Source organism: Fusarium vanettenii, assembly GCF_000151355.1.
Source record: "Fusarium vanettenii 77-13-4 chromosome 1 genomic scaffold NECHAsca_1_chr1_3_0, whole genome shotgun sequence".
Lineage (NCBI taxonomy): Eukaryota > Fungi > Ascomycota > Sordariomycetes > Hypocreales > Nectriaceae > Fusarium > Fusarium vanettenii.
Genome location: NW_003315881.1, coordinates 183,392 through 200,522, shown reverse-complemented (window position 1 = coordinate 200,522; position 17,131 = coordinate 183,392). Strand labels below are relative to the sequence as shown.

At 54.9% G+C, this 17,131-nt stretch overlaps 4 protein-coding genes across 4 annotated transcripts; 2 read left to right on the top strand and 2 right to left on the bottom strand.

Moving 5' to 3' along the window:
• Positions 1-1,303: 1,303 nt before the first annotated feature.
• NECHADRAFT_30860 (uncharacterized protein) lies at positions 1,304-3,792 on the top strand (the record flags this gene model as incomplete). The annotated part of the gene is made up of 2 exons (XM_003054036.1): positions 1,304-1,394; positions 1,469-3,792. The coding sequence occupies 2 exons, from the start codon at positions 1,304-1,306 to the stop codon at positions 3,790-3,792; spliced, it is 2,415 nt and encodes an 804-aa protein (XP_003054082.1).
• A 305-nt stretch (positions 3,793-4,097) lies between these two features.
• On the bottom strand, positions 4,098-4,977 carry NECHADRAFT_102348 (uncharacterized protein). Its single transcript, XM_003053329.1, has 3 exons — positions 4,856-4,977; positions 4,528-4,789; positions 4,098-4,442 (listed from the first exon to the last, which is right to left on the bottom strand). Exons 2-3 carry the CDS (start codon positions 4,765-4,767, stop codon positions 4,377-4,379), a joined length of 306 nt encoding a protein of 101 aa, XP_003053375.1. The 5' UTR covers positions 4,768-4,789; positions 4,856-4,977; the 3' UTR covers positions 4,098-4,376.
• A 1,752-nt stretch (positions 4,978-6,729) lies between these two features.
• Positions 6,730-9,606, top strand: NECHADRAFT_31808 (uncharacterized protein; the record flags this gene model as incomplete). Its single annotated transcript, XM_003054035.1, has 4 exons — positions 6,730-8,740; positions 8,790-9,060; positions 9,115-9,224; positions 9,278-9,606. 4 exons carry the CDS (start codon positions 6,730-6,732, stop codon positions 9,604-9,606), a joined length of 2,721 nt encoding a protein of 906 aa, XP_003054081.1.
• Positions 9,607-11,316: 1,710 nt separating this feature from the next.
• NECHADRAFT_74447 (uncharacterized protein) lies at positions 11,317-12,443 on the bottom strand (the record flags this gene model as incomplete). Its single annotated transcript, XM_003053328.1, has 2 exons — positions 11,317-11,579; positions 11,630-12,443. 2 exons carry the CDS (start codon positions 12,441-12,443, stop codon positions 11,317-11,319), a joined length of 1,077 nt encoding a protein of 358 aa, XP_003053374.1.
• Positions 12,444-17,131: the final 4,688 nt, after the last annotated feature.

Sequence of the window (17,131 nt, the reverse complement as noted above, 5' to 3'; positions counted from 1 at the left end):
CAGGCCTTGTCACTGGCTACAGTCAATGCAATTCCAATAAACAATGCTGTATCGGGGCATCACCGTCGCCACGGGTCGGCTGACTTTTCCACTGATTGTGTGTGGTCTGGACGAAAGGCAGATGTCCACGAAGCTGCCGGATGATTTGGGAGCCTGACAGAAGCCCAATTCAGAAGACATGAGCACATTTGGTAGCCCCGGTGCCCTGCCGGCCACGAAGCCTACACCGTAAGTAAGCTCCCTGCGTTACGTCGGGTGCTATATGCCTGACTAGATTTGTTGTCTGCTAGACCCCAGCGTGGGAGCTTTCCCCTTGACCACGATGGTCGGTAACCTTATCGCGTTGGCGGTGTCCGTCCCCAAAAGATGAGACGAGAAATTGACCAAAAATAGGCGAGTGCAAGACCGTCATGAAGAATTACCTAGCATGCATGAAAAAGGTGCGAGGCGTTAATGAAGACGAATGCCGCGACCTGGCAAAGTCCTACCTCTCGTGCAGAATGGACAGGTGAGAGAGACTGACTCAACTCAATGACGCAACTCGGCGCCGCTGTCGGAACATCGCGGGCTCATGCGTCTGAAACTTCTAGAAACCTCATGGCCAGGGACGAGTTCAAAAACCTGGGCTTTGCAGAACCTCCACCGCCTCCAGCTCCAGCTCCAGCTCCAGCAAAGGAGCCAGAAAAAGGTGTCAAGGGCGAGCTGCGGTGGTAGCTAATGCTGCCAGTGCTAGTGGCGGACGGCACTGCAATGCGCGGCAGCTCTCGCATGTGGAATACATAAAGACATGTGGAATGGCATGAAAGACGAGCAACCGGGCAAATGAGAGGCAGACACATCAAAGACAGCGCTGCCCTCCCCCCCGCTCAAGCAGCTGTGGCAGTAGAGGCAGAAAAAAAAGAGGCCGAAAAGGAGGCCGTGTTCATGTACGATAAAGAGAATACCTTTGGGCAAAAAGAGCTCCCCTTAGCATAACGATATAATGACCTTTATCCTCTTTGATATCCATGAAAGCCTCTTTCACAAGCTTAAAAGGTGCCCTTGTTGCTACTGGTGATCCTCTGACGCAAGCCATCTACCGCAATGGTCCGTTGCCTGGTCAACCCCGCAATAGAGCTCGCCCTTGCGATCGCCTGGACTGCACGGCGGTACAAAAGTGACTCTTCACTCACACCACAACGACCTACCTAGTCTCCTATAGCGTTCGCCCTCTCTCTCCCTCGCCAGTACTTACCTCTCTGCCGGTCAGGAATCCTCTTCTTCTTCAGCATCCCTTAATTCCATACCACGTCTTCCGGCAAAGATGCCAGGCACGGGGAGGTCCACCCCGACCCTGAACAAGTCGCGAAAGGTGACTCCGCCGTCACCTTCGTATATGACCAATGATCAATTTGGTACGACAGTTCACTGGGATCTGTGGTGATTTCTAGCTAATCTTGCTTGTATAAAATAGCAAATTATCTAGCAGAGCTTCGATCAAACCGTGTTGCTAGACCTGGAGGTGCACGCCCTCAGCCTGCGGGGGCTCGTCCAGCTCCCGCCTCTCGCACAAGCTTGCACCGTTCAAGCACCGGTCGATTCAGCCCTGACGCCGCCTCCCAGACCGACAGCCTGCCTGGTGTTGAGCGCGTTCCCTCAAAGAACCCCAGCATTGCTGCCGGCAGCGTTGCCTCCAAGTATTCCACCGTGAGCCGTGGGTCCCATGCGATATCGGCCTCAAAGCCTCTGAGGCCGTCAGAGGTCGTCCCCTCAGCCACATACATTGAGCGCGGCCAAAGATGGATGGAAAAGGAGGAGGCGAGCTCACTGCGCGATGCGATGGAGGAGATGGACATCCGAAAAGGCAACAAGTCACCACCTGTGCAGCCTGTGCAGGAGGAGACGCCCGATGACGATACGCGCATCTACAACGCCGCTCTCGACGAGGCTGCCGAGCTCGTCTGGCAACATCAACACGGCACACCATCACCTCGCCCTGACGGTCCTTACCGTTACCGATCACACTTGAGAAAGAATAGTTATGCGCATGCGCGCACCGCTAGCGTCGGGGGTACCAGATCGTTCTCGGGCAGTTCAACCGATAGTGAGGGTAACAACCCTGGTGGTCGCCCCTCTCTGGAGCACAATCACACAGGGGAGTCTTCCTCAAGTCGCAAGAACAAGTCGTACGGTAGCATTGGCCGTTCTGGAAAGTTCTCCGAGCAGCGCCGGCAAGCGAGCTTAAAGAGGAACATCAGCGGCGAGGTCGAGCGACCCTTCTCTGGGGACCAGATCTGGGAGGAACCAGAGTCATCGACCGCAAAGAATGTCACCACTTCGGGTCGCGCATCACCCGAGAAGCTCAGCAACAAGCCCCAAAACCCCCTGAACCGCGTGCGCTTCGAGTCGCCCAAGCAAGACACGGGCAAGGGCAAGGCCCACGACCCCGTCGAGATTTATCGCAATCCCCCAACGCGTTCACGCAACCCGCTGTACACAAGCAATCCGGCCGGGGAGAATTCTGCCCCTGTTGATGATAGTGTGGAGAGAAAGAATGGCATGGAGGTTCGCAGCCAAGACATCCGTGCGGCCACGAGCATGCGATTGAAGGATCGCAGCCCCAACCTCCCGGAACCCACAGCCGTCAGTGACAGTCCGGGACGGCCCATTGTAAGCTTCGACGCCAATTGGAAAGCCCCGGACGAGTCCACTGATACGAACCCAGACCGGTCGACCCCGGCAGCCCTCGACAGCAGCACCTCCTCAGCATCCTCCTCCTTCAAACCGGAGACAAAACCCATGGAGATACCTAGTATCGTTGTGGCGGAGGAAAGTACGTCGATGTCCCGGCCGTCGTCCCACGCGAACATCCCGTCGATCTGCGTAGCTGGGGCAGACGACAGCCCGAGAGGCCCAGTGCCTTCAATCAACGTTCCCAGCATCGCAGTCGACGAAGCTCCAAGCAACAACCGCAGCCGCAGTAATGGCATCCCCGCCATCGTGACGCCCGATGACCAACCGACCTCGCGCAGTAGCCGTCCGTTGCCGAACCCGGTCCCCAGAGCCAGAGGAGCGCCTCGACATGCCCAGCCGCCCCATGGCCACTGGTCTGCAGCTCCCGGGAGTGCCAGACGAGCAGCTACCATCTGCCATGAGTGTGGTTTTCCCATCGAAGGACGATTTGTGGCGTTGGCGGGGTCCAACGAGCGATTTCATCCCTACTGCTTCAGCTGCTACTCATGCGGCACCAACCTGCAGGCCATGGAGATCAGCCCAGAGCCTGACCACGTCCGCGAGCAACGCCTTGACCGCATCCGTCGTCGCGCGGCTGGCGAGATTTTGCCAGAGGAACGTGGTGAGACCATGGCCGAGGATGGAGATGAGCGTCTCCGGTTTTTCTGCCATCTAGACTGGCACGAACTGTTCGCGCCACGCTGCAAACACTGCAAGACTCCCATCCTAGGAGAGCACATTGTAGCTCTCGGTTCCCACTGGCACTACGGCCACTTCTTCTGCGCTGAATGCGGCGACCCATTCGAGCACGGCATGACGCACATCGAAAAGGACGGGTACGCATGGTGCATCAACTGCCAGACGAAGCGCACCGAGCGGCGGGCTCCCAAGTGCAGGAAGTGCAACATCGCCGTCATCGGGCAGTACATCCAGGCCCTCGGCGGCGAGTGGCACGAGCACTGCTTCCGTTGCGCAGAGTGTCAGAACGGCTTCGACGACGGCCAGATCTTCACCAAGCACGTGCCCGAGGGCACCATCGTGCTCTGCACTGGATGCCGAGCAAAGGAACTCAAAGCATAATGTAATTTGGTCTCGGCGCTTTTGTGTCCAGGCATTGCTATTGTTGTTGTTTTTACTGCATTGACTGGTTTATAGTTTAGCACGCGAGTCTTGTAATTTATTTGGTCGTTCAGGAGGGAAAACAGGGTGTAAAGATAACTTGATCGTGTAGATTGTCTTGGGTTGTTGGTTGTCCGTTCATTCGGTTTGGCAAAGGAGAATTGAGGCGTTGTTTGCGTTGAGTTGTAATTAGGTTTCGCACAAGCCATTTGATTTGATGGATTCTAGAATGGCAAAAAACACACATGGTTTGGTCTGGCATAGTTCGGTTTCCGTCTTGATTTAGGTGTCATCTTAATACGATCTGTTTCGACTCTGCCCAGTTGTGGTCTGATCTGATCTGATATCAACCGTGAAGCCATTCACAGAGGCGCAGTCAGACACCCAGTTCAAGGTAATGGTGCGTATCTTTCGTAAATTATGGGCGAATCTGCTTCCGTATCCCTTTCAGCTGATATACACAAAGCGATTCCAGCCAGTGTTCAAATCCAGCCCGGGAGCCCTTCCTGTGTTGTTTCCTTTGTTTCCTTCATGCTCCTCCAAGGCTACAGTGAACATCCGCCCACCTGCTCCTGGTGCACCTCGAGCGTGTCGCCGTCTTGCATCTCAAGCTACAAAACACATGGTCAGCATCTCTGATCTTTAGAGTACAGTCTGTCCTCTGCCTGGCAGGCATGGGCGGTGGGAAATACATACCGCGTCGGGGGTATCTGTGGGCTGAACACGCGTGCCGTCAAAGAGGAACCGCACCGAGTTGAGGGCCTTGCCCTGTCGCTCGCAAAAGGCGCCCATGAGCTTCTCGAGCTTGGTGGTGCGCTTGATCTTGAAGAAGACCTCGTTGTTGTTGTCGGTGACCTTGATGTTGAGGTGCTCAGTGTTGGCGGGGGCCTCGGCTCGCTCGCCGCCTGGGGTGCCGTTCTCGTTCTCGCCAGACATGGTCGTCGTCGGGATTACAGTGCTGCGCCGGGGATGGGAGTCAGCGCGCGACGGCGGATGGAGGACGTGGCAAGGTATCGGCTTTTACCTGTAGGGTGGATGATGGATGGTGTGTCCGAAGGTGGGGGAGTAGACGATGGCGTCTCGTTTGCGCAGAGGGGCAGCGCGTAAAAGTGTGGGCAGATGGGGAGAGTTGTTGCCAACACTTCGTGTGGGAGGTTGAAGAAGAGAAGTAAGGGCGGAGGGTGGGAAGGAGAGGAGAAGAAAAAAGGTGGTGGTGTTGGTGGGAGGTGGAAAAGACGATGGGTGCGTGATGAGCCTCGACGGGAGTGAAGGCAGCCCCAGGCTCCATGTCCATCCCCCAGCGCCTGAGACGCCCATAACCTCAGGTCAGAGGAAGCGCTCAAGGCGCCCCGGGAGGTGGGGAGCGAGGCTTCCCATTGGTTCCAGGCCTTCACCGAAGACTGTGGAAACCCGGGCGGGCAGACGGCCGGTGCACGGAGGATTGGGATGCCGATAATGGTGCCGGTACCAAGTACAAGTGAAGTGCTGACCTCATCATCTAGAGGTCGGAGATTTATGGTCTGGTCTGGTGAAGAGGGCGAGAGAGACACAGGTAGGGTGTACCCATGACATCAGCCTTCTCCAACCTCTTGTCGCCTTCCCATATCCTGCATTGAGCTGCCATTATCAGACCTTCATTGACAGCTCTACTCAGAGACGGAAGTAGTCAAGACACGACCAAAGAACCAATTTTGCCACCGGGTAGATGCTGCAATAACAGCTGCCTTCCCATCCTAATTCACTCGCCAAGTATCGCATTACATACCAAGACAAGCGACAATGGTTTGTCCCGATTCATACTCCTCACGAGTAATATTCAATCGTACTGACAATTCACACTGAAGGCTCCCAAAGACGACGTCGAGGCCAAGCCTGCCTGTCATCCTCGCGCAGTGAGTTGATACCCTATACAACCACTTTCATCCTAGTTACACAGAACTAACTGTTTGTTGTCCAGTGCGCAATTCAAAGCAAGCATCTCATCTAGGCACAATAACAACGTGGTTGCTAACATGCAGCCAGACTGCCTCACACGCAATGGCTATAACGAGGACAAATGCCAAACCGTCATCAAACAGCTCTACGAGTGCTGCGAAGTCTTCTACGAAAGATACGGCGAAGAAGCCTCAACCGTGAGCTGTCCAAAGCCCTATCTGCTCAAGCTCAAGATGAAGCAACTCCGGGAGGAAGGAAAGTGATATGTAGCGCTCGTCTTATGGTGCGTCAACCGGTCTGGGAAACTCTGGCAACTATTGTGAAAAGCGAACTTCTTCTAGGCGATCGTTGAGCACGCAGGAGGCCTCATGGACCTGAACAAGCATTGAATGTCCTGTTCCGAGACTCTAATACGAATGCCGATGACATTATGATAGAAGAAGAGAAAAAAGAGAGAAAAGATTTTCGAGTGGAGTCGAACATCAAATAAGACAGTGTTTAAGAGTCACGAGAAGCACTGTAGCACACTGTGCCTACGCGCCTCGCGCCTAAACGCGGCAGCGTCTACACCTGCCAACAGCCTGCATTGGATCCAGGCACCAAGGTACGTACCGATGGAGCCAAGCATGGAAAAGCTCCAGGCGCGCCAGTGAAGCAGCAACCAAAACAGACCCAGCATTTCTCTAGTTTTGACCTGAAGCATCAACCAGCGCGAGCTTTTAGAGAAACCCACCGCGATTGCGCCTCCGATTCGACCTTGGCGACCCCGAAAACACGCGATACCATCTCTTGCACCCGGGTCTGGGTATGCGATCTTGAACGAGCGCCTTCTGTGACCCCTGCGGCCAACCAAGCCGAGTAGGGTCGACTACTCAAGCTTCTCATCTCGTTGCGTTGTCTCACTCTCGCCGACGACACGACTATTGATATAGAATCGACATGGAACCCACTCGAGACATCACCATGGACGCACCAGAGGTCGAGAGAATCCTATCCTACGAGGCTGGGCCCGAAGTTGAAGAGTTCGCCAACGCCCTGGACGACTGCCTCGCTCCTCCTCTTGAACCCGCGGACAGACGAGAACGAATCCTTGACCTCCCACGAAGATACTACGAGAGTGCTCTGCGGCGACTGGCACAAGTACGGCCGCGCATGGTGCGCGATGGCGCCCAGGACGATGTTGACATGGACGGGGATGAAGTCGATGCTGCCACCAGCAATCCCGCCTCAGCAGAGCTGATCAAGCGCCTCGAACGGGAGGCACAGACCTGGGACCTTTTGCGCCGGCTGCTTCCGCTGAGATATTCAAGTTCTGATGCGAATCAGATGGATTTCGATCAGAGCACCAAGACCCCACGAAAGGACCTACTCCGTGACTTTTTGGCTACAGATCCATCAGCGCGAGAACGACAGGCAGTTATACAATGGCTTCAGACAAACGCCGCTTCTGGTCCTGATATCGATGAGCTTGCTCGCGAACTTCAACAGAACGCCGATAGAGGTGATATCATCGCTCACGGCTGGCTTCATACACGATCTTCCATCAAGCTCAGAAAAAGCGTCACTGCCTGGCCGCATCTGCTCGACCGTCAGTCACCAGCCGTTGCGACATCATTTCTCAATGCTGATGGCTCACCCCTCGTCACCCAGCTTGATCCCGATGCTGCGACTCGCCAGGGACGGAAGCTTGAGCCTCAGGATGAATACTTTGAGCGTGCCATCTGGCTCGGCTGCTTCGAGCACCTCCGCCGTGGATCTAACCTGGAGACTATTCGCGAGTGGTGTCAGGAAAGGACAGAGATGTGGCGGGCTATCTCTACCTCTGCCGTCCTCCTGTCTACCGATGATAACCAGCAGCTACCTATTACCAACCCAGCATCCTTAGCTCTGTGGCGACGCATGTGCTTCAGCTTGGCTCGATCAGGCGGCTGTGACGACTATGAGCGTGCAGTTTATGGTGTTCTTTCTGGAGACATTGCCAGCGTGGAAAAGGTGGCACTCACTTGGGACGATTTCCTCTTTGCCAACTACAACGCCTTGTTACGCACCCAGTTGGATACCTATGTGCTTGGCCTATGCCCAGCGAGCGTGGCTGCAGGAATGACACAGTCATTCCCTTCGTTTGATGCTGTTCAGTACCACGGTGATCCGGAAACCGTCGACAAGCGCCTCATCCGCTCTCTCGAGACCAACCCACAGATCCGTGACGAAGCACACGAACCCAGCAAAGCGCTTCAAGCATCCCTGATTTCGAAGGAGATTGGGAACTATCTGTATGAGCAAGGACTGGTTATCTCGGCCAGCGCAGACCACCACGAGTCGAAGCTTTACCGTTCAGAGCCCAATGGCCTTGACCTGAACAAGGACAGGTTCTTTCACACAACCCAGCACTACGGACTGCGCATCGTAGCGCACGTCTATCTCCTCATCACTCTGCTCGACAAGCTGAGCTCAAGGGATGACTCTTTGGCTCCCCTGTCTTCACCCCCAGACTGTAGACGCTCCCAGGAAAACCTCATCGCCGGTTATGCCCATTACTTGCGCCTGGCTCAGCTGCAAGAATTAATACCCCTTTACTGCTCGATTCTCGAGGAGCCTCGGTCTTACGAGGTGCTCAGCTACAACCTCATCCCCGAAAAAGACACTAAGCAGCGTCTGATGCAGCTCCGGCTCATCAAGAAGGCAGGCATTGATGTATTCAAGTTTGTCAAGACGCAAGCATGGCTCATGTACGACGATCTTGGCACACCCAAGAGCACGTTCCCTGCCAAGGAGTCTTTCAGCATTATTGCTCCTGGGCCGCCTACTTCGCGACGAGGCCGGCCTATTAAGCCGGACTTTTTCGGCGAGGATGAGACCCAGATCGAGGCGACACACGAGAATTTGATTCGCTCCATCGAATGGCTTCTGCTCGTCCAAGAGACGTGGCCCAATGTGTTTTCCATGGGAACCAAGGTGTACAAGTACTTTTTGCGTAAGTCAGCTTGATGCTTTCTTGATGGTTACGGCTGACCTTCTCACAGGCAATCTTCACCTCAATGCTGCTCGCCAGTTGATGAGGAGAGTATCTTTTGCAGATGTCCTGCAAGCCGCCACTGAAGATGATAGTGCGGAAGCAGGCTGGTTCGAGGACACCCCCGAGTTCTGGGCTAAGCATCTGGACCGGAGAGGTATTCTCGATGTGACCCCTGATCAAGTGGCCTCAGATGCCCGAAAGTTTAGAGAACTGGAGGCTTTGGTACGAGCTCTTGATAGCCTGGAGACGGTCGCTTCTTTCTCTGAGCTCACGAACGAGTATGTTGAATCTTTCGGACGAGCCTTGAGAATCAAGACTAACAAAACAAGTAGGGAGAGTGTCAAGTCCCGTGAGTTCTGGGCTTCGATTGGGGAGGAGGTCAAGAATTCAAAGGAGATGATGCAGCCACTGCTCAACAACTGGCTCCTCGTGGGCATCGAGGGTGAGTCTTGGACGGTATCTGATTGGAAGTGCCCTGTACTAATATCGAAACAGAAGGTGATGAGGAGCTCCGCGACCTCCGCAAGGCCTATCTCCCCGAGACGATCCTGGCCTACATCAGCTCGCTGCACTTTGCTGGCACCGGTTTGTCGCGAGACAACCTGCTGGAGTGTATGGAGCTAGCTGCCATCATTGCGGAGCGCAGCTCTGATCTGTCGATAAGCTTCATGGATGCGGGCCGTATGAAGGAACTAGTTGAGGCTTTCGCGGCGGTCAGCAAGGCCCTGGCCATCAGCACCGGAGAGAAGAGGGCGACTGGCGCGAGCAGCAAGAAGCTTCGCGAGATGGGATGGTCACGGGATCTGTGGTCGGTGAAGCATTGATATCCATCATCAAGACCGTTTCCTTTCTTGAATCACTGCTTATCTCCGAAACTGCTGCGTGGTGGTGGGCTTTTGGGCGTTGAATGTTGATATCTCTCTTAAAAAGTGTATGGTTGTGGACTGTAACATAACATATCTACGGCATTTGGTCTTTGTGTAGAAGACCGGGATGGGAACAACTGACTTAATGAAACTATTCCCTGTTTTTGTTTATTGAATTATTTTGAAGCTATTCTGACGTTGATCTTTCCCCTCAGCCTCCCCCAGATGTGGCGTGCGGCTCTAGCGTCCTCCCCCCCCCACGTTCCGTCGACGACATCCCATTTGGCTCCAACTAAGCTCTCTCCCCCACTTCCAACCTGCATCTTGCAACTCCAACCAAGTCGTCATCTCTTTATACGCCGCGCCTGTGACTATTAAGCCGCAGGTTTATATATCAGAAGGATTCCTCCAACACTCTGGGAATATGGCAACCTACACACCCGAGCTCCAAGGAGAAACGCCTCCAGTCCTGCCCCCGAAACCCGGCAGCCATGAGACCAGTCGCATCGCGACACCGACGTCGATGGCCGGCCCTACATCTTTCGAACCAGGCAGCAACCGTGTGCCGAGCTCTGTGAATGCTCTTCCAGCGCCGATACCTGACCCTGGCGACCAATGGCTTCCTCAGATCCTCCAGGATAAGTCGTACGTCATCATATGGCTCTCCTTGTGTCGCATCCCGCGCTGACGTGCTCTTGTAGAAAACAAGATCTTGCAGAGATACTCGCCAACCCGAAACTGCTTAATGCCCTCGCCCACTCACCCGATTCCATCCATCCATCCCTTCTGGCTTCCCACCAAGCGCTTTCATCAGCGCTCAACGAGAATATAGAACTAGCTGGGCAGCTGACCGATATGGAGGCCCGGCTAGCACATCAACGCGCGTCCACGCAAGCTCAGTTGCTTGCGACGCACGCGCTGGAGAGGCAGTGGCGGCAGAAGCAGTCAGATATGGACCACGTGCTGGCGCCCTTTTCGCCGGCGGCGCTGTACCAGCAGCTTGGACAGGGGGTGCAGGAGCAGGCGCTTGTGTGTCAGGCAATGGAGGAGAGCTTTCTCGAGGGCGAAGGAGAGGGGGCGCCGGCTACAGAGAGAGAGGTTACGGATTGGGTGAGGAGGTACAGGGAAGCCAAGGTGCAGTCATATCTGCGGCAGGAGAGGAAACAAAGATGGGACGAGGGACGGGTTGGAGGATGGCGATGAACAGAGAATGGAGTATAGAATAAGTTATTTGTTGGCGAGTATAATGTTCTTGCTTTGGTTGAGTTTATGTAGTTGCTATATATCGGCTAACCTACACACCAAGACTTACGATTCATGATAGACATTATCCCCTGAAACAATACAAAATCATCACGCCTTGAAATGTCTTCTATAATGGTCGTTCAACTCGTACAAAGACTGCCCCTTTTAAAGGACATATAAGAATACAGTTGGTTTCTCAATCCAACAGCCTCCAACTTTCACGCTAGGTGCTGTCGAAATGAATATGCCATGCCACGCCACAGCCATGAACCGACGCTTGCTCTCTACAACACGGGTATCTCATAAACTCAAAGGCCGCCCAGGTTTTGAATGTCTCTTTTTTCTTCTTCTTTCTTAGAGCCGGCGGGACCAAAACGATACAAAAGATGTCTTCCTCTTTTCATTCCCATGGTCCCCCCTCGCTCACAGCGCGCTAAAGGGACTCTTCTTCATGTCTGGGCTACGTGGGCTCATGGGCAGCGCAAACAAGTCATCCTCTTCGTCCCGTCGGAACCTGACGGGCGCCGAGGCGGCGGCGCCAGCGACGTCTCCCTGCAGCGCGGCATTCAGGGACATCGGAGCTGCGCGTGTGTTGGCGGCCATGGCTTCGTGGGACGAAACGGCAATGTCGGCGCCCAGCGGGTGGAAGGGCCGGGACTGGCTGATTGGGCTTGTGAAGGTGTTTGCTATCGAGTGGTTAGCCTTGAGCACATGTAAAAGAGTGACTTATAGGTACCAGGTGTGTTGGGCGTCAGGTCTGCAGGCGACGTAGCCAGTTTGAGGCCCTTGAGCTTATCTCCCAGCCGGCCCGTAGGTGACCTAGGGGCCGCAGGGCGGGTGGACGGCTCCGTGGGTAAGGCAGGTGGACGAATGAAGGTATCGAGGATCCATTTCCGCTCGGCGAGGGCCATCTCGACACCTACACCCTCTGCATTATTGCGTAGCTCAGCTGCAACCTCACGGTCTATCGCGGCAAGGCGTTGCCGTGCCCATAACGTGTGCAGCACGCCCCGTGGTCCCGGGTCTGCAGCTAGGCCAGGAGGGAAGATGGCCGGCAGAGGCTTGAGGGTCAAGCTCGATGCTCCGGGAGGCGTGATGGTGATGGTGGCAGGGACGGTGGCATCTGCGGGAAGGAGGAAGTAGACTCGGCGCCGGCGGGATGAGTTGCTCGACGCTGAATCTGGATCCGAGTCGGGCTCGGCGGCAGGTAGGTTTGTAGACTTGCCAGGCCACGACACCTGCCAGTAGGTGCTGCTGTTGATAGCATCTGCATCTGCACCAGCGTCTGGACCAGTGTTGGCAGAGGCCGAGGCCGGTTCCGCAGCGGAGACGTCATCGGTGCTCGGAGCGGAGAGAGGGTCGGCGAGATCGGCGGGAGGATCATCGGAGGGAGCGGGGGCATGGACGGCGTCGGGATACCACTCAACCATGAGCACCTTTGTGCCAGCATCACTGAACTCAAACCTGGCCAGATGCTGGGCGGCCGTGGTAGGGACGACGGGGGCCCCGTCGTCAGGCCGAGGAGATTCCGGCTCTAGGTCGGTGGTCATGGTCAGGGTGAGAGATAAGAGAGATGAGGGCTTCTTGTCGCTATCGTCACCGTTCCGTTACCCGTCCGGGTGGGATGGCTTTTCGGTGGTGTCACACAAAGAAGACCAGACCTGACCAGAACAGAACAGGACAGACCAGGGCTGAGATGAGGCTCTGCTGACACGGAGCGTGCTGTGATGGGATGGGCGGGGACCTGAAAGTCTAGGCCTCCAAGCTCAGCCAGGCCAGCTCAGCTCAGCTCAGCAGCCAAGCAAGCTCAGGCCGTGGGGATTGTGTCCCTGTCCCGTTGTTCGCCGTTTCTTGTCGTGGGCTTGTGCTCCCAAGCCCAAGAGCTAGAGGGGACCCGCTCGCTCCTCGTCGGGCCGAGTAGTCTCGATGGTTTGAAACGATAAGCCAAAAGGAAATGGAAAAAGGACAGGTCAAGTCAGGTCCGGCCGGGATAGCGAATTGGACGGCACTTGCTCGGTTGATGCGAGGCCGGAGGAGGGTGACGACGACGACGACGCTCGCTGCAACAGCAGAGAAGAAGGTGGAGGGGCCCCGGTATCAGGAACGTGACGTTGACTACTGAGTGACTGATGGAACTGAAAGACAAGACAGTGCGTTAAGGACAGCACAAGCAACAACAAGTGAGGGACATTGTCTACATAGTAGATACAAAGTGGAGATGGAGAGGACGGCGGATGATGAGAGCGAGGAGGGGAACGGACGGGATGGTGGATTGATTTGATGGATGGAGCTGGGGAAAGCTAGGATCCGGATGGGCACTCGTACGCGAGCGAGAGATGGAGCTAGAATAGAATTTAGAGTGGGCAGGTACTGTCAGTGTCAGTACAGTACAGTAACTACGCGTCTCCAGTCCCGAATTGGATCCCGGCATCTGCTTGGTCAAGGTCCAACAAAAGAGATACGGCAGCCGGTTACAGGCAGTAAGTACAGTACAATACAATACGGACTGCAAAGCAAATCGTCGATGGATGCCCGGGTCCCGGATACTTTCCTCCTTCCATTTATCTATCCAATCTATACAAGCTCAGGCTCGGGTTCGGGAGATGATGGACTTTCTGTGAGTTCGCGGATTGCGCGGGACGACACGAGGAGGGGAGGGGGAGCGTTTCAAGGACCCAACGAGGAAATGACCCAATCATTTGAGGCCATTCAGTGGACAAATACCTAGGGACGATAACGACCAAAAAAAAAAGTCATGAATAGACACGTGGATAACAACATGACGCGACTCCAGAGGCAGTGCTCCGGTATCATCGGAAGAATTTCTCTGTTTGTCGATCGATCGATGTCCTTTTGACCAAGAAATGTCATGGTTGTTGAGACTTGCTTTCAAGCACTGCAACGTTGATGCATCCGAGAGTGCAAACTTATGTGTTGACGTTATTCGCAGTGTGTGAATGTGATGTAACGGGCAGGCTGTATCTTTTTTCTTTTTTTTCTCTCTCGATTTTTTCCTGTTGGTCTGGCAGGATCCGTGTAATAAAAAAAAAGGGACCGCTTCCCGGAGCCGGAGTTTGAGCCTGGAAGGCTACGTAATATTACGGCCGGGGAATTTCCAGACATTCATTGCTACTCTACCTCCTCGACTCTGTTGGGTGCTAACAGTCAGGAATACGTACCTTGCAGATCACTGTGAAAGGCCACGGGGCTAACGGACGCAGACAGAGGTAGAGAGTGAGTGGAGTTGTCAGTGTCTTATGTAGATATTGTCTAATGTCTATGTATGTATGATCTAGGCCTCAGTATCAAGCAGACGACACCATAGAAACAACCAACTCCAACTCCCTTATCTATCACCATCCTTCCTATCCTCACTTCTAATCCCATTCTATTCCAACAGTATGATTTCCGACCAACCAGAGATCCAGAATTTCGGATCGGCGTCGACGAGACATTGGACATTGGCCTGTCGCGGATGGACTCAAGAGCCACCGCAGTAAGGCCGGGGACCACTACGGAGACGCCCCCCCTTTCTCTCACCACCACCAACTCTTCAGCTTTGCCCAAAGACTTTTTTGCCCCCCCCGTCAGAAGTCCCCAGTTTTCGGACCTTTCCTTACTCATGTTCAAGAAAAGGCTTGTTATCAACTTTGTTTCTTTTTGGAGCGCTTCGTCTGTTGCATGTAATGGCCCACGTGTAAGTCAACTGTGTAGTGCCGAGAGAGTGCCTACGGCTTCCAGAAAAGAAACGGGTCTTGGGATTCAAGGGCCCATGAACCCCTCGGTCTCGTCTCGTCAGTCAGAGACATTGATCGAGCAGAGACGGTGCTAGACTCTGCCTGGTAGGAATTAGCGAGCAGGCGGAAATGGGATCCTCGAGGGACTCGGTTATTTCTTTAGGGCCAATGTCGCATTCACAAAAGGGATTCGAGATATGGTTCTGTTCCAGTCCGGCCTCGGGTTTGTTTGCTGTATTCAAACAAAGTCAAAGTGTCGGCGGATGGGATGTGAGCATCAACCGCACGCCACACTGGCCTGTGTCTGTGTCTGGCACATCACATAGGGAGTATTACATGGTTCGGGCATGCAACACGTCGAGCCCGAGTGGCATGGCCTGGCATGTTGCGGCTTCGTGCCCGAGAGGCCTGGAATAGACTCTTTTTGAAGCGCCGCGGGTATGATCCCGCCTCTGTTCCCTGCTGTTCCCTCACCTTACACCTTGCACCTTGATCCAGCATGACCCCCGTGCGCCATCACGACCTTCTCGGCCGGGCAGGGTTTCGGCCTCACTCGACGGGATGGGGGTCCGGTCTCCATCTTAGCCGGGGAGCCGAGAAGGGGAAGCAAGGTCAGGTCAGGTCAGGACTGGTAGATGAGATGATGATGGGGCGCGGCGGTTCTTGTTTTGTGATAACGACGGGGTCGGGTCAGGGCACCGAATAGAAAACCCGCCTTGGTCTCGTGAGTCGATCCATGTTCCGAGTAAGCATGCGATCGGAGATACTCCATATGGTCGGGTCCCCTCTTTATCCTCATCCCATCCGTTGCCCTCGTCCAGATGTAGCCGTAGTTTTCCAGATGCGAGCCTTGACCTGCATTGGCCGTCTCCCACGTAACTCCAGCATGTATGTCTGAATGTGTGTCTGAGCCCGGAGCAGAGCACCATTCATCGGCCGAACAGGGGCAGATCGAGCGAGGTTGAGGTCTTCTCCCTGGTGATAGATCATAAACCTACAAAGCTTTTTCTGTTACACCTTTGCCTGGTGCCGGTGGGTGCCTGTCCGTCCATCCCCAGAGCCATCATCACTGCCGTGCTTGTCGTCATCGCCCAGTGTCATCATCAGTGTAGTGTCCATTCTCCCATTGTCGGCCTCTTGCTCGGTCAAAGACTCGGCCGGGGCTGCCCGGGTGGCTGTTGGTCCCGAAGGATTTTCTTGTCATTTCACCGCAATCATTTGACTTGCCTTTCTCACTACTGAACTGTCGGTATTATTCCAACAGAACAGCGCAGTAAAGAATCGGCTAGACCTTCTTCTCGGCTAAATAAAAATCTTGAGGTGAGAGAGACACCGAGATACGGACGGCCGAGCCGGCCAAGCTCCGGAGGATATCCAGAAAGGAGCAGGAGTTAAAAGGAAGCCAAGAACAAGAACGCTCCAGCCCCAAGCCTCAAAAGAAGAGCCCCCAGTTCCAGGGGCCCTCTCTCTGGAAAGATAACCTGACTCCCCAGAGAGGGCCAGAGCTGGGCGACGGGACACACGCACACGCACACACCCCAGCTACCGTGCGGCGCCACACCCGGGCCTACTGTGTCATGATGTCCCGGCGCAAGGAAAGCTTCCTGTAAGAGGGATGGGTGCGTGCTTCACTGCTGCTGCAACGTCGTTGATAAGCTTCTGCTGTGCTGTGAATTAAACGGGAGAGCGTCGCCCGCACTGCAGGGCCGGTAGACTCCGCTGGATGATCAATTCGAATAAGGCCGGCCAATTGGGCCGAGTCCGGCATGGGGTTTCGCACTGTACGGCGCGGCGGGCCATCTACAATCGCGTGGCAGAGCAGCAGGCCCCCGGTGCATTCTGTGCTTGATGAGCGCAGTGGAGGGCACCACCAAAGTCAGGTGGTCACTCAATGTACCCGGGCAGTCCCTTTCCTCGGGGCATATTTCCTTCAAGTTGTGGGGAGATTCGAAGAGAAGCGGCTTCATCAGCTGCTCGTCCTTGGGGTTCTCGAAGCCGGAGTTTCCTCTCGAGGAATAAAGTCTCCCACGAGGGGACTGTCCCCCCAAATCTTCTCCAGGCCACCCCGTCTCGTCATGGGTGAAAGATGGATCCATGGGATCTATCTCAAGGTCTCAATCCTGTGAGTCTCTCCCCTGGGTCGTCCACCCTCCCCACAGCGACAGCGCCTTCCCAGGGCCTCTCCACAGTTCGGCCGGTCAAACGCCGCCTGGAGCGAACCAACGTTTGCGCTGCTCGGCCTTGTGGTTTTGTCCGCTGCGGCGCTAGGCCACGCCATGTTCCCCCCATGTCGGTCGGTCCGTCCCCCATCCACGGTTTCTTTTCTTATTTCGTTCGTTCGTTTGTTCGTTCTGTCGTCCCAAGAGAAGGGCCCGGCGTCTTTTTGAGGGATCTCCATCCTCCACTTGCACATTGATCATCGTGTCGGTGGTCTTGCGGAATGTGTGTATATCGATCACAGATGCTTGACTGTGCTGCGTATTCAATGTCTGAGTCAACTC